The 15155-nt window shown below is 33.6% G+C and overlaps 1 protein-coding gene across 1 annotated transcript in view; it reads left to right on the plus strand.

Moving 5' to 3' along the window:
* Nucleotides 1–2688: 2688 nt before the first annotated feature.
* ABCB5 (ATP binding cassette subfamily B member 5) overlaps nucleotides 2689–15155 on the plus strand; it is a 113979-nt gene continuing 101512 nt past the window's right edge. The window contains 4 exon segments of the mRNA XM_027101338.1: nucleotides 2689–2741; nucleotides 4867–4921; nucleotides 6580–6730; nucleotides 9074–9128. Of these exon segments, the coding sequence (XP_026957139.1) occupies nucleotides 2689–2741; nucleotides 4867–4921; nucleotides 6580–6730; nucleotides 9074–9128 (314 nt within the window).

The raw sequence follows: 15155 nt of genomic DNA on the forward strand, positions 1-15155 counted from the left end.
TAGAAAACTGGGTATATAGACACTACCCATCTTTAAAAAGAGTGTTTTTTTAGATTTCATATATGTGCATTAGCACATGGTATTTGTTTTTCTCTTTCTGACTTACTTCACTCTGTATGACAGATTCTAAGTCCATCCACCTCATTACAGATAACTCAATTTCATTCCTTTTTATGGCTGAGTAATATTCCATTGTATATATGTGCCACATCTTCTTTATCCATTCATCTCTCGATGGACACTTAGGTCACTTCCATGTCCTGGCAATTGTAAATAGTGCTGCAATGAACATAGTGGTACATGAATCTTTTTGAACTATGGTTTTCTCAGGCTATATGCCCAGTATTGGGATTGCTGGGTCATATGGTAGCTGTATTTTTAGTTTTTTAAGGAACCTCCATATTGTTCTCCAAGGTGGCTATATCAATTTACATTCCCACCAACAGTGCAGGAGGGTTCCCTTTTCTCCACACCTTCTCCAACATTTATTGTTTATAGATTTTTTAATGATGGCCATTCTGACCAGTGTGAGGTGATATCTCATTGTGGTTTTGATTTGCATTTCTCTAATGATTATTGATGTTGAGCATCTTTTCATGTGTTTGTTGGCAATCTGTATGTCTTCTTTGGAAAAATGTCTGTTTAGGTCTTCTGCCCACTTTTGGATTGGGTTGTTTGTTGTTTTGATATTGAGCTGTGTGAGCTGCTTGTATATTTTGCAGATTAATCCTTTGTCAGTTGCTTCATTTGCAAATATTTTCTCCCATTCTGAGGGTTGTCTTTTGGTCTTGTTTATGGTTTCCTCTGCTGTGCAAAAGCTTTTAAGTTTCATTAGGTCCCATTTGTTTATTTTTTATTTTATTTCCATTACTCTAGGAGGTAGGTCAAAAGATCTAAAAAAAAACGGTACTGGTGAACCTAGTAGCAGGGCAGGAAAAAAGACGCAGACGTAGAGAATGGGCTTGAGGACAAGGGGAAGGAGAAGCTGGGACAACGTGAGAGAGTAGCATTGACATATATACACTACCAAATGTAAAATGGTTGGCTAGTGGGAAGCTGCTGCATAGCAGAGAGATCAGCTAGATGCTTTGTGACGACCTAAAAGGGTGGGATAGGGAGGATGGGAGGGAGGCTCAAGAGAGAGGGGATATGGGGATATACGTATACTTATAGCTTATTCACTTTGTTGTACAACAGAAACTAACAACATTGTAAAGCAATTATACTCCAAGAAAGATATAAAAAATAACGATAAAAAAATTTTTAAAAAGAAAAGCCATCTGAGAACTAAAAATAAATAAATAAATCTAAATTGTAGCGAACTAAAAAAAAATTTTTAATTTAAAAAAAAGTGTTTATTTGGCTCAATGAATTTTCTTTGCTCACTTTGTTACCCAAGTACAGTATGACAAGAACACAGTGTGCTTTACCTGGAAATTCACCATTGTTGTAATCAGATATTAAGGTGTGATCAGAAAATAAGCTTAGCAAAACACGGTTCTGAAAGAGCAGTTAGTTATTTGTTGAGGGGGGAAATTACACATAATTTTGGTGTAAATGAAGAGATCATGCACTTACCAAGGTAGGCCTAAATTGTTTTGGTTCCTTTTTATGAATTTATGAGTTTTATTATATAACTGTTAATTTCTATAAAGTGTAATGATTGATAGAATTTAATTACTTACATATACATTAAATAACTGGAGATGGTATAACATCAGTACAGCAATTATGAAGATTTCTTGTATGAAGTTATGACCATTGGTTTCCAAAACAGGAAGCATATGCCAATGTATATGTATCATGTCTTCCTTCTCAAGTGCTAAAACCATTTCTGACTCATTGTGATCATTTCTTCATGGAGAAACATACTATTTGAAAGTGTATTTTACACGTTTTTACAGAGGCTTAGGAAGTATTTAATTAATTACTAATTTCACTCTAGAGTTTAAATTTGTATTTGTTATAATCATCCTAATATAGGTAATATGTTACATGGTCTAACAAATCAGATTGAGGCAAAAACATCTCTGCATATTTGCAATGAAATTGTAGTTTATATTGATAATTGCAACTTAAGACAAGCTAAGATCCTAAAGTATCATCTAAAGGAATAATACATTATGTTTAATATAATTTTAATAATGAGGTTTTTTACTATCCTAATTTTTAAGAGCGGTTAATTCATATATGATAGAAGCTCTAACTGCCTTATATTTGGTGAACTAAAAACCTTAGTCCTTCAAGCTGCTGGCTAACAGAAACTACTGCATCAGTTTTTTTACAGAGAAAACTAAGCAATAGTTAATTTAAAGATTTTCATCAGTAACAATAAAATCAGGGTCAGAGTAGGAATAAAATCTAACGTTCTGGGAAAACATGCATTGTTCATGGAGTCTGGATTTCCTCCTTTTATTCCATTTCTAGAATTTTATTAGCTCCAAATCTAAGCCCAGAGTTAAGCAAAGAAGTTATAAATTCATAAAAAACTCTGAGTTGGTGAGTTAGGTAACCAGAAACTTTATTTGGAGTGGGGGGTGGTGGGGGCAGGGTGAAATTCAGAAGCATGCTTTTTTAGAAGCTGTTAGGGATGTAAAGAATGCTTTATATCGACTAAGTGATAAAAATTCACATCATCATGATATACTTGTTAATATTTTATTTCAGAAGAGTTACATTGTAAATAAGATGGCAAATTCTGAAAGAGTTGAAGAAATGCAAGAAAATTATCAGAGAAATAGGTAAGCTTTGCCTAAATTCTACAAAAACTGTTCTGCAACTTCAAATACACCTTACCCTTTTCTCAGCTGTAGCAAAAATGTTTATAGTTTTTTTCCAAAAATAGCAGGGCTGTTTGCATTTTGCTGGACTTCAACATAATCAGTGTTATAAGTGGTTTAATAGTAAATTTAGGAAGTGTAATAGCTACAGGATTTACTGATTTAGTATTTACTTCAGATATTTATTCTTCTGAATTTCTTATAGTTTACCAGCATATAGAGAGAAAATACTTGAATATTTATATTTTAATTCTCCATGAATCCTTCATTCCATGTGGTACATAACAAAATATTGGATTCTGATTATTTTTTCAGTAAATAGGTGTCTATGTGTGTGTTCGTATGTGTGTTATAAAATTTCCTACACCTATAATTCATTAATTTAGAGATTTAAAATGGAAATGATTTAAAATCTTTAATTTCCACTTTTACCATAATAATTGTGTTACATTTTGATGTATAAACTGTAAAACGGTAGAGAACCCCTCTAGATCACTAGTTATTTAATATTCCTGAAACAAAATTTATCAAAACAAGATAACTTACTAGGTCTTAAGCTTTAAAATCCACATCTGGGTAGGGAGAAAGGGTTGTAGCCTTTATAATCTTGAAGGGATATTTTTTTGTCATCTATGAATCATCTCAGAGAAAGCTGGCCCAATACATAAGTAAATTATTAACTTCAGATGGAATAAAATTAAGTGACTTGTCATTTATCAAAGCCACCAGAACAATATGTTATAAAGCTGAAGAAAAGACTTGGAAGTTCATCCTTCTGTGACGTCTCTCTTGGAAAATTTAATCTGATCCCCTCCACCCTTCTTTTAAAGTTTCATAATCTTGTGTGTGTGTGTGTGTGTGTGTGTGTGTGTGTAATTGACAGATTACAGATTTCTCTGAAATCAATGGACAAAAATTTACATTCTTCATCTGGAACTCCTTGAAATGTGAGCTAAGAAATGCAATTTTCAATGGGGGACAAAATTCTCAGTACATTTGTTTAATGTGTGTTTAATAGAACTTCTTTCATTTAAACCTCTCAGTTGCTCTTGAGTAATTTGTTACAAAGGGTTTGAAAATTCTAATCTACCACCTCATACCCATTAGGAAGGCTACTATTAAAAAAATAGTAATAAAATAAAACAGAAAATATGAAGTGTTGTTGAGGATATAGAGAAATTGGAACACTTGTGCAGGGTTGGTGGGAATGTAAAATGATGCAGCTACTATGGAAAACAGTACGGTGATTCCTCAAGAAATTAAAAATAGAATTACCACATGATCCAGCTTTTCTACTCTTGGATACAAAAGAATTGAAAACAAGGACTTAGAGAGATATTTGTATACCCATATTCATAGCAGCGTTATTCACAATAGCCAAAAAGTAGAAGAAACCTAAGTGTTCATTGCTGGTGAATGAATGAACAAAGTGTGGGATATATATACACACACACACAATGGAATAGTATTCAGCCTTAAAAAGGAGGAAAATTCTGACATGTGCTACAACATGGATAAAACTTGAAGACATTATGCTAAGCAAGATAAGCCCTTCAGAAAAAAAACAAAATACTGTATGATTCCACTAAAATGAAGTACCTATAGAAGTCAGATTCCTAGAGACAGAAAGTACAATGGTGATTGCCAATGGCTATGGGGGAGGAGTTATTTAATGGGTATAGAGTTTCAGTTTGGCAAGATGAGAGTTCTATGGGTGGGTGATGGTGAAGGTAGCACAACGGTGCGATTGTACTTAATACCACTGAACTACACACTTAAAAATAGTTAAGATGGTAAGTTCTATGTTATGTGTCTTTTATCACAATAAAAAAAAAATTCTACTCCAGATGTGTGTCTTCAGTTGTTACCTAAATAATGTAGAGACAACCAGTGATGACTTAAACTTTCCCAGTGATTATACTAAAAATCTTTGTAGTCTGTCATTAAGTTTGCTTTTAAAATGTCAGTGTTGATATAAATTGGTTACCAATGAGTGAAATTTGACACTTCAACACAATTTTAATTAAAAATTTTTGCAAATTATATTCACATGGTAATCCTTCCATTGTAAACATTTGTTTTCCAGAAAACTGTAAGAACTGCCCAAAGTAAGACAGCAAGTTGTTGGACCTATTGAGAAAGTAAGTGAAATTAGTTAGAAAATATGTCTATGTATCAGAAAATTTTAGAGAATTGTCAGGAGTGCATAGAATGATTGTTTTTGTTTGATAATTTACATCTATTTGGGGAAAAGGGGAATTTTAAGAAAAGAATTCATTAAACTATTATTTCCAATAGGAAAAATATCAATATATATAAATAACCCATAAGTTGCACAATAAGAGATAATAAAAATAACATAATATCCATACAATGATCCAATTTTGCCCAAAAAAGCATGTATATGTGTGTATGTGTGTGCAGGCAAGTGTGTGTGTGTGTGTGCTGCATAAATGTTATCAGAGGTTATTTCTCAGTAGTGGGGAATTATGAGTGACTCTTGCTATTGTATGTTTACATTTCAGTACTTTCCAATGATAATACATTGAAATGAGTTGCTTTTATTATTTTTAAAATGTTATAAATCCTTTTAAAATAAAAAAAATTACATAAATATTTTATAAATCCTATGCATCAAAAAGTGTGGCAGCACAATTCTTTGGGACTATGTTCAAGGAACATTTTCAGACGTGTTCCTAAAACATCACCTCCACTGACCCTAATCTCTATGTCAGCCTGGTTGTCATTGTCATTAGAAATACATAGGCAGCAGTGCCTGTTTTTTCAAAAGTCAAAAATTTAAAAACTTGGAAAGTAGCAGAGCATGACAAGCTTTATCAAGGAGATAACACACTATTCTAGGGGAAGGTGGAGGAGCAGATACCTTTTTATGGTCCGTAGTACTGAGTACAATGCTATGGCAGTTACTCCATAAATATTTATTAGCTATTGCATGAGTGAATGGAAAAACATGAAATTTTCTCAATATCCATTCATAAAATATGTACTAAGTTCCTTTTGCTGCTATTCAAATCTAATTTTATTTCAATACCTTATATGTTTTATCTTGACCTCTCTCAGTAAGATAAGTAATCCACTTTTTCAAGTTTTGTTCATGTTTTGGTTTTGGAATAGTGCTGTAGGGACCCATTATAGCATAGAATACAAAGCGTTTACTATTTGACTTTCAGGCATTCCTTTCTCATTCCAAACAACCTTAAAATTATCATAGACCCTTACTTACAGGATAGATGTTGTCCTGGATACAAAAAATTTGAGGAATTTAAAATAAGGATGAAAAATATGATTCATTACATTTGGTGAACTAATTTTTACTAGATAGTTACTGTTCTCTGCACTTAGTTGTGTCATTGATGTTACGTTGATACACCTAGGGCACTGAAAATTTGAAGATCAACTTTCATAAGGCAAGATATTTCATTAAGCCAAGATATTGTCATTACAGACTTTTCAAATATCATAATTTATTTCAGAATCAACCAAATGGAAGGAAGTTTCTGATTTATATGCACAACTGACCTGACTTGTGTCACAGATCTACAATTTGTACTGATTTTTCTACCTTATTTGTCAATAGTTTCTCCAGAGTACATTGTAAATCCTAAAGATCAGGGGCTTTTTTTTACTTAATATATAAATACTTATCCATGATCTTATACATTTATTTGGCCTCTTAATTTGTAAAATAACATTTACTTGATGGCAAAAACTGTAGGTTGGTTTTTGGTGTTTGTTTTTAACAGCTGTCATGCTACCATGTTTTATTTGTTTTCCTCAGTTTCGCTTTGCTGATGGACTGGACATCACACTCATGATCCTAGGATTACTAGCATCACTAGTAAATGGAGCCTGTCTTCCTGTAATGTCACTGATTTTAGGAGAAATGAGTGACAGCCTTATCAGTGGATGTCTAGTCAAAACCAACACAAGTGAGTACAATATTTACTTTTCTATATTGCTAGGGACTCAAAAGCATTAAATAAAACAAACATTAAACTCATAATACAGATTATTTTCTTGTCAAACAATATCTATATAACATTTAAGTCATTTATTCTTCTGTATTGCCAGGGACCAAAGAACCAAAATCTGTATTTGTCAAAATTCTTCAAAGAAACAGAACCAATACAATGTGTGTGTGTGTGTCTGTGTGTGTGTTTATGTAGAGAGAGAGGGAGAGAGAGACAGATTTTAAGAAATTGGTTCACACAATTATGGAAGCTGGCAAGTCCAAAATCTGTAAGGTGAGTTGGCAGGCTGGAGACCATCTGTGCCCTATTTGACTTTTTTTTTTTTTTGCGGTACGCGGGCCTCTCACTGTTATGACCTCTCCCACTGCAGAGCACAGGCTCGGGACGCGCAGGCTCAGCGGCCATGGCTTACGGGCCCAGCAGCTCCGCGGCATGTGGGATCTTCCCGGACCCGGGCATGAACCCGTGTCCCCTGCATCTCAACCACTGGTGGACTCTCAACCACTGCGCCACCAGGGAAGCCCCCATTTGACTTTAAATACTAATTCATACCCTCTTATTTCCCACCCAAAGCCTAATTTTTCAAATGCCCTAGTCTTGTTTACGTGAATAAATCCATAGCTTCCATCTTCCATGTGTCTTCCTGTCTACACAGTTATTAATTTTTTGATATTTTAATGACAGAAGGTAACGATGCCACTTTGTTAAGCAAATGGAACTGCCAATTCATTGAGCAGATATTTATTGATTGCCAAATATGTCTCTCTCTCTCTCTCTCTCTCTCTCTCTCTCTCTCTCTCTGTGAATGAGTGAGTGAAGAAAGGGAAGGAGGGAGGGAGGGAAGGAGGGCAGGAGGGAGAAAGAATAAACCTAGCAACCTAAGGCAGTCTGTTTAGGAGTACTCCTTTGGTTAGGTTTGCTCTATAATTAATTGCTTTGTCAGTTTTAGATAGAATAGTCAATACATACCTGACTGATATTACTGAATTTTAATTTTGTTTTTGTTTAAGCCTTCTCCATGTTTCTCGAGTTTCATTGTGTGTTTTTTCAAATGTAATGAACACATAAAGAGGTTGATAAAGATTTAGATAAATGTATGGATATTACTGGTATAACATATTATTAAAGAGAAGTGGAGATATTAAGGCATATGTCGTCAACCTTCTAGCATTTGTTTTCTAAAGAATAATAGAGGAAGATTTTTTTGCTCCTACCATTGAAAATATGAATAGTAACTATCATATTGATCACAGGCCCATTTTTATGCCAGCACCTAACTTTCGCACATTCTACGTCTATTAATATAATCTCCAAAATGACATTATGTCATTTTAGTGTGACTGTAGGAACTACTTTTAGAAACAATATGTATTCTCTTTATTAACTCAGTTAAATTTCATTAAAACTTTCTACTGAGTTTTATATGTCAATTCTATGTCAATACTTCTATGTCAATTCTGATATTTGTAATAAGCTGCTTTAAAAGTGCTTCCTGCCACAATTCCAAAAATGGAATAAAGGAAAAATGATTGTTTGCACATAAATAAAGATCATAGACATCATCATATGTGATGATACTGTGGTTATGTAAGATACGAAGAACATGTTGTCTGCAATTTATTACAAATGTTTATTATGGCTATTTAAGAAAGAAAATTATGATAGTTGATATCAACCACTGTTTTGTGCTTCTGGTAAAATTACAACCTTGGTATACTAATTAATGTATGAAGTAGATTTTGCTAGAATATATATAGAAAAGTTTACATGGCAAACTGGTAAACCAAGGATTATTTAAATACCATTTTATGATGTTGCTATCCTTGTTATACCCAACAAATTTCGATGAGCTTCTTTTAAATTTTTCTTGTGACTCCTACCTCTACAACTTTCATTTGTGTTCTTGCTTTTCTTGGACTTTCTAAATTACTCCCTGGAGTATCTCAAACTGAATTCTAAATGCATAATTTTGACAGGAAAGGAAAATTCTATTACTATTACTTACGTGCCTGTTACCTGAAATCAGAGATGTCCTAAAGAATTCTTTCCACCTATGAGCTACGTGGTTAATATTTCCTTATAATTTTTCATGTTGCATGTGTGCTTCTTGAGACCAGAGAGAACAATTTCAAATTTTAGGTTAAAGAATAGAAAATAAGATGATCATTAACCAGTGTGTAGTCATTAAGTCCATTTTCTTGAGAAGGGACCATATTTGGTTTGGAGGGCTATGTATAAAAGACATCATGGCCAATTATAAGTTTATTAATTTCCTTTATAATTAAAAAAACTTTTTTACAGCAAATTATCGGAACTGTACTCAGTCTCAAGAGAAGGTGAATGAAGATATGATTGTGTAAGTCCAAATGAAATGTTAATATCATATTCATTGCATGCTGCTTTATTCAATATTTATAAGGAAGAAAACTGAAATGTTTGTCTGATCATTAATATTGCATATAAATGAGTAAAGCAAACATGTCCTCTTCTTTTGTTTGGTATAGAAAATATAATTACACAATTATAATTGTGTAACTATAATTTTTTCTCCTACTTGGAAGGTATATAAGTTCATATGCTTTCAGTTTTGACAAAATTGACATCAATAGAAATGTTGTTTTGGGATTTGCATTTTTATATAAATTTTGTTTCCTAGGACTGAAGGTACATAACCTAGAGGTTAAATTACTACTTTTTCCTTTTTAAAATTTTTTTCTTACAAAACTTACAGAAAAAAATGCCACTTCTGTAAACTTTAAAAGCCAGGAAGATGTGTGCAACAAATAGTAAAATAAAAAAATAAATAAAAAGAGTAAAGTTTTACTCAGGCTAATTTTGGAGACTAATTATTCAGACTATTATAGTAAAGTTGTATTCAGACTACTAATTGTAAAGTCTGAAATAGATAATTTATAGGGACATTTTGTTTTTGTAGGCTTGTATGTTAAGCAATATGCTTTCCTCTGTCACATGTGTTGAGTTTGTGCAAACTTACTGAGTATATTCGCTGGATTTCAGTAGTGTCTCACTGAAACTAACAGAGTCTTATCAGACCTAAGTGATCTCTTAATCTTTTCCCCAAAAAATGAAGCCTCCATCCTTCGCAACCCCAAGAGACATCCATCACATTGTAGTGACACCCTCTGGGCCATAATTCTTGACCTTCCACACTGTTAGCCACAGCCTCATGTGACTACTTAATCTTCAATTAATTAAAATTAGATAAAATTTAAAATTCAGTTTCTCATTCTCAGTCACTTGCCAAGTGCTCAAGTCACATATGGCTGGCTGCCATATTGTACAGCACAAATATGGAACATTTTCTTCATCACAGAACATTCTATTGGACAGTGCTGCTCTGGACTACAGTGTGAATAATGCTGCCTCAAGTTGTGCTTTGCTGTAGTCTCAACTTTCTTTGAGGGAAATTTTCTATTTTTTAGCACTTTTTACATAAAGTGTATTTATGTTGCATCTTTTAAAAATTCCTGATTAGGATCCAGGAACTTTCTTCTACTGAATTCTAGTCTTACAATATTAAAGCAGGGTTCTGATGTTACAATCATTAAGTATGAGTTTCTTACAAAAATGTTTGGAACTTTTAAAAATAGGGGCATCTATCTTAAAAACAGATAATAAAAGGGAGAATAAGGTATGTCTATGTAATCTATGTATGGTTATTAAGAGATTACTAAACTTATAAGGAAACATTCTTAACATTTATAATGTTGTATTTGTTATGCTGTTGTTTCTCAAACCAGTGTACTGTTTTGGAAATATTTGAGGTATATGGTGAAGGAGGGTTCCATAGTCAAAATGGTTCAGAAAACACTGTATATGACAGCCTCTTTGGATACACTTAGGACAGATAAGCATACTTAAGGCTAAATTTAATCAAAGCTTTCCAAACCTGTTTGACTATGGAAACTAAACATCCTGCTGAGCTAATGTTTTGATGAACACATTTCTGGGAAACCTTGTTTTATATAACTTTTTTGGTGGGGATAAGATAATACCTCTTACATCTATAATAATCAAGAACTGAAAAATTTTATTTTACCTATTTTCCAAATACAATGACTTATGGTTTTCTGTAATTTTAATGTTTTAATGTTGTCTGTGCCTTTGTCTTACTTATCAAACAATTATTCTGAAAATAAGATTCCTCCTTTGCAATCAATCCCCATTTCCACCCCAGACCCAAGCAACTTCTTATCTACTATCTTTAAAGCTTTGCATTTTTTAGACATTACGTGTGCTTGGAAACATACATGTAGGGTTTTGCACCTGGCTTCTTTTATTAAATGTAATGATTTCGAGGTTCATCCATGTTATGATGTAAATCAGTAGTTTATTCCTTTTTATTGCTTAATAGTAATCCATTGCAAGGATATATCATATTTTGTTTATCTGTTCACCAGATGATGGATTTCTGGAGTGTTTCCATTTCTTTGCTATTTAAAAATAATGAATCTATGAACATTGATATATAAATCTTTGTGTGGACATATGTTTTTATTTCTCTTGGTTAGATACCTAGGAGTAGAATTGCTGGGTCACATGGTAAGTTTATGTTTACCTTTTAAGAAACTGCCAAACTGTTTTCCAAAGTGGATATATCATTTTACTTTCCCACCACAATGTGTAAGTGTTCCAGTTTCTCCACATCTTCACCAACACTTGTTATTGTCTTTTTTGTTATAGCTATTGTGTAGGTATGACGTGGTATCGTATTGTGACTTTAATTTGCATTTCCCTAATGAGCATTTTTTTATTTACTTTTTAAGCATTCATGTATTTCTTTGGTGAAGCGCATATTCAGATATTTTGCCTATTTTATTGTGTTGTTTGTCTTAATGTTGAATTCTGAAAGTTCTTTGTAAATTCTAGATACAAGTTCTTTGTAAGATATATGATTGGCATATATTTTCTCCTAATGTGTGGCTAGTCTTTTCAGTTTCTTAAAGATTTCTTTTGAAACAGAAAAGTTTTAAATTTTGATTAGGTACAGTTTACCAGGTGTTTATTTTATGGATTTTCCTTTTGGATTTAAGAATTCTTTGCATAGGATCGTGAAGATTCTCGTCTACATTTTCTTCTAGAATTTCAACATTTTAGCTCAGACACTTAGGTCTATAATCCATTTTGAGTTCATTTTTGTGACTGTTGTGAGGTAAGGGCCTCACTTCTTCTTTGCACTTCTTTTTTTCATTTGTCCCAAGACTGTTTCTTGAAAAAACTATTTTTTCTACATTGAATTGCCTTGGCACCTTTGCTAAAAATCACATGCCCATAAATGTAAGGGCTAGCTTCTGTTCTCTCATTTTTGTTGCATTTATTGACAGTCTATCCTTATGCTGGTATCACACTGCCTTGATTACTATAGTTTGAGAGTTTAAATAAATAAATAAATAAATTTTTAAAAATCAGGAAATGAAAGTCCCCCAACTTCAATCTTCTTTTTAGACATTTCATTTCCACATATATTTCTACACATATTTTGGGATTACTCTTCAAATTCTGCAAAATAGCCTGCTGGGATTTTGACAGGGATTAATTGAATCTATAGATTAATTTGGGCAGATTGTCATCTTAACAACTTTGAGTCTTCCAATTCATTTATTCAGATCTTCCTTAATTTCTGCCAACAATATTTTGTAGTTTTCGGTGTACAAGTCTTTATTTTCTCCTTTGCATTTGATCTTTAACCCAGTTTTCTCTTACAATATTGCAAACATTTTCCCCACAACATTAAAAAAGTTCAGTAAGATTTCTATTAAACCTATAGTGTTCTATGCTGTCCTTGAACAGTCCCTCTTATTAGAAAACAGTCAATTATTGTTATTGTAATAATTATGTTCTATTAAAGTCATCATGAACACTGAATAAGCAAATACTGAACCATTGCTTCCTGGTTTCTGTGAACCTCCAGTCACAACATTTTCATCAATCGATTATCATTGAACTCACGGTCAACAGCACTATAACTCATGTCTGAACGACGCTTAACTAACACATGTATTTTCATGTGCCATAGGGCACATCACTGCTTCCTTGGACTTAGGAACACTAGACAGCATTTCAGCATGCTTCTTGAGAGTCGTTTTAAACAGTGAAAACATCAACAAAAGGCACAAAAATTAGAAAAACTTGCCACTACCTAGATGACAAAAATGACACTTGTTTACAGTATGAGGGCACAAACAAAAAAGCAGAGTGTTGCCTTGTTCAGCCTGAGCTGGGAGTACCTGTGTTGGGTAACTCAAAATTTTTGCCACTCTACACATGTCCATAAATAACAATGAAAACAAAAAAAAATTGATTTTTGATTACAAATAAATTTCAGTGAGCAGGCACATTTGCCAACACAGAATCTGGGAATAATGAGACTCAAGTGTATGGTCCTCTGTGCTTTTCTTGGTACTTTACTCTCCTGGATTTCCAACTACCTCATTGGCCACTTCTCAGCTTTCTTTACTGGCTCTTTGCCTTCATCTTAAACTCTACCATGTTTGGAGAGTCCCTGAGCTCAGTCCTTTGTCCTCTTTTTTATCTATACTTTATTCTGTGTCTCTGTGGATGATCTCAGCCAATACTTTGTTTTAATTGCCACCTGTAAGCTGGTGACTTTCAAATTTCCATCTCCAGCCTATACCCCTCTCCAGCACTTCAGTCTCTCATTTTCAACTTCTTACTTGATAACCGCTTTGATGTTTAATATGCATGTCAGACTTATGTCTAAATCAAAACACTTGATATCTCCTGCAAATCTGTCCCTGTCTCAGTCTCCCACATCTGTAAATGGCACCCCATTCACTTAGTTGCTGAAAACAAAACCTAAGGAGTTATCCTTACTTTCTTCCCTTCCTGCATTCCTCACATCCATTACATTAGCAATTCTTGTTTGTTGTTGTATTTCCAAAATATATCTAGAATCTGTCTGCTTCTTGGCAATCAGCTTCTACCATCTACATCCAAGCCTCCATCCTTCTCACCTTGACCACTGCAATAACCTCCTAAGTAAACTGTCTGTTTTGCTTTGTTGTAACCTCCATCCATTCTCCACAGAGGACCCAGACTAATATTTTTAAAAGTTGAATAGATAAGAACATTCTACGCTTAAATGGTCTTCTGTTTCTCTTGGAAGAAAACCTGTACAACGCACCATAGCTAAGAGCCCTATGATATGCCAAATTCTCCAGCCTCATAATTTCATAACTCTTTGGACTTTTTTTCTTCTGGGAACAAGCTAAGCTCTTTCCTGCCTCTGACCTTATTACTTGCTGTTCTCTGTCCCTGGAATGCTCTTCTTGCGTTTTTATGGCTGGCTCCATTTCTCCTTTTGGATCCCAGCCATAATATCATTTCCTCAAAGAAATTTTTCTTAATCACTCTTTTTATCTTCACTAGCTCTCCCAACTCACCTTTACCCACCAGTTATTCCATGACTTATCACCCTGTTTACTTTCCACATAAAACAACCTAAAATTCTTTTTCTTTGTGTGTTGTCTGTCTCCTCACACAGGAATGTAAACTCTTCATGAATAGGGACTTCTTATCTTGCTCTTGACTGTATTTATTTCTAGAACTTCATACTAGTGGACACCCAGTATAGGTTTATTAAATGATTACATTTCTTTTTCTTTTTAACTGAAGTAACATTGGTTTATAACGTTATATAAGTTTCATTATAATTATAATGGAACATTATAATTCAACTTCTGTATATACTACAGCATACTCACCACCAAAAGTTTAGATTCCGTTCATCACCACACAGTTGACCCCCTTCACCCATTTCACCCTCTTCCCATTCCCTTCCCCTCTGGTAATCACTACTCTGTTCTCTGTATCTATGTGTTAGTTTTATTTTTGCTTTGTTTGTTCATTTATTTTGCTTTTTAAAAATATTCCATATATGAGTGAAATCATGCAGTATTTGTCTATCCCCATCTGACTTATTTCACTTAGCATAATATCCTCAAGGTCCATCCATGTTGCTGCAGATGGAAAGATTTTTTTCTTTTTTATGGCTGAGTAGTATTCCACTGTGTGTGTGTGTGTGTGTGTGTGTGTGTGTGTGTGTGTGTGTGTGTGTGTGTATACCACATCTTCTTTAGCCATTCATCCATCGGTGGGCACTTAGATTGTTTTCATATCTTGGCTTTATATATTTTTGGATGTAAATAATGCTGTAATGAATGTAGAGGTGCATATATCTTTTCAAATTAGTGGTTTTGACTTCTTCAGATAAATACCCAGATTGGAATAGCTGGATCATATGATAGTTCTATTCTTAATTTTTTGAGGAATCTCCATACTGTTTTCCATAGTGGTTTCACCAATTTAAATTCCCACCAGCAGTGCACAAGGGTTCCCTTTT

Source organism: Aethalodelphis obliquidens, unplaced genomic scaffold (genome assembly GCF_003676395.1).
Source record: "Aethalodelphis obliquidens isolate GAN/ISIS:26980383/991018 unplaced genomic scaffold, ASM367639v1 scaffold5, whole genome shotgun sequence".
NCBI classification, from domain to species: Eukaryota; Metazoa; Chordata; class Mammalia; order Artiodactyla; family Delphinidae; genus Aethalodelphis; species Aethalodelphis obliquidens.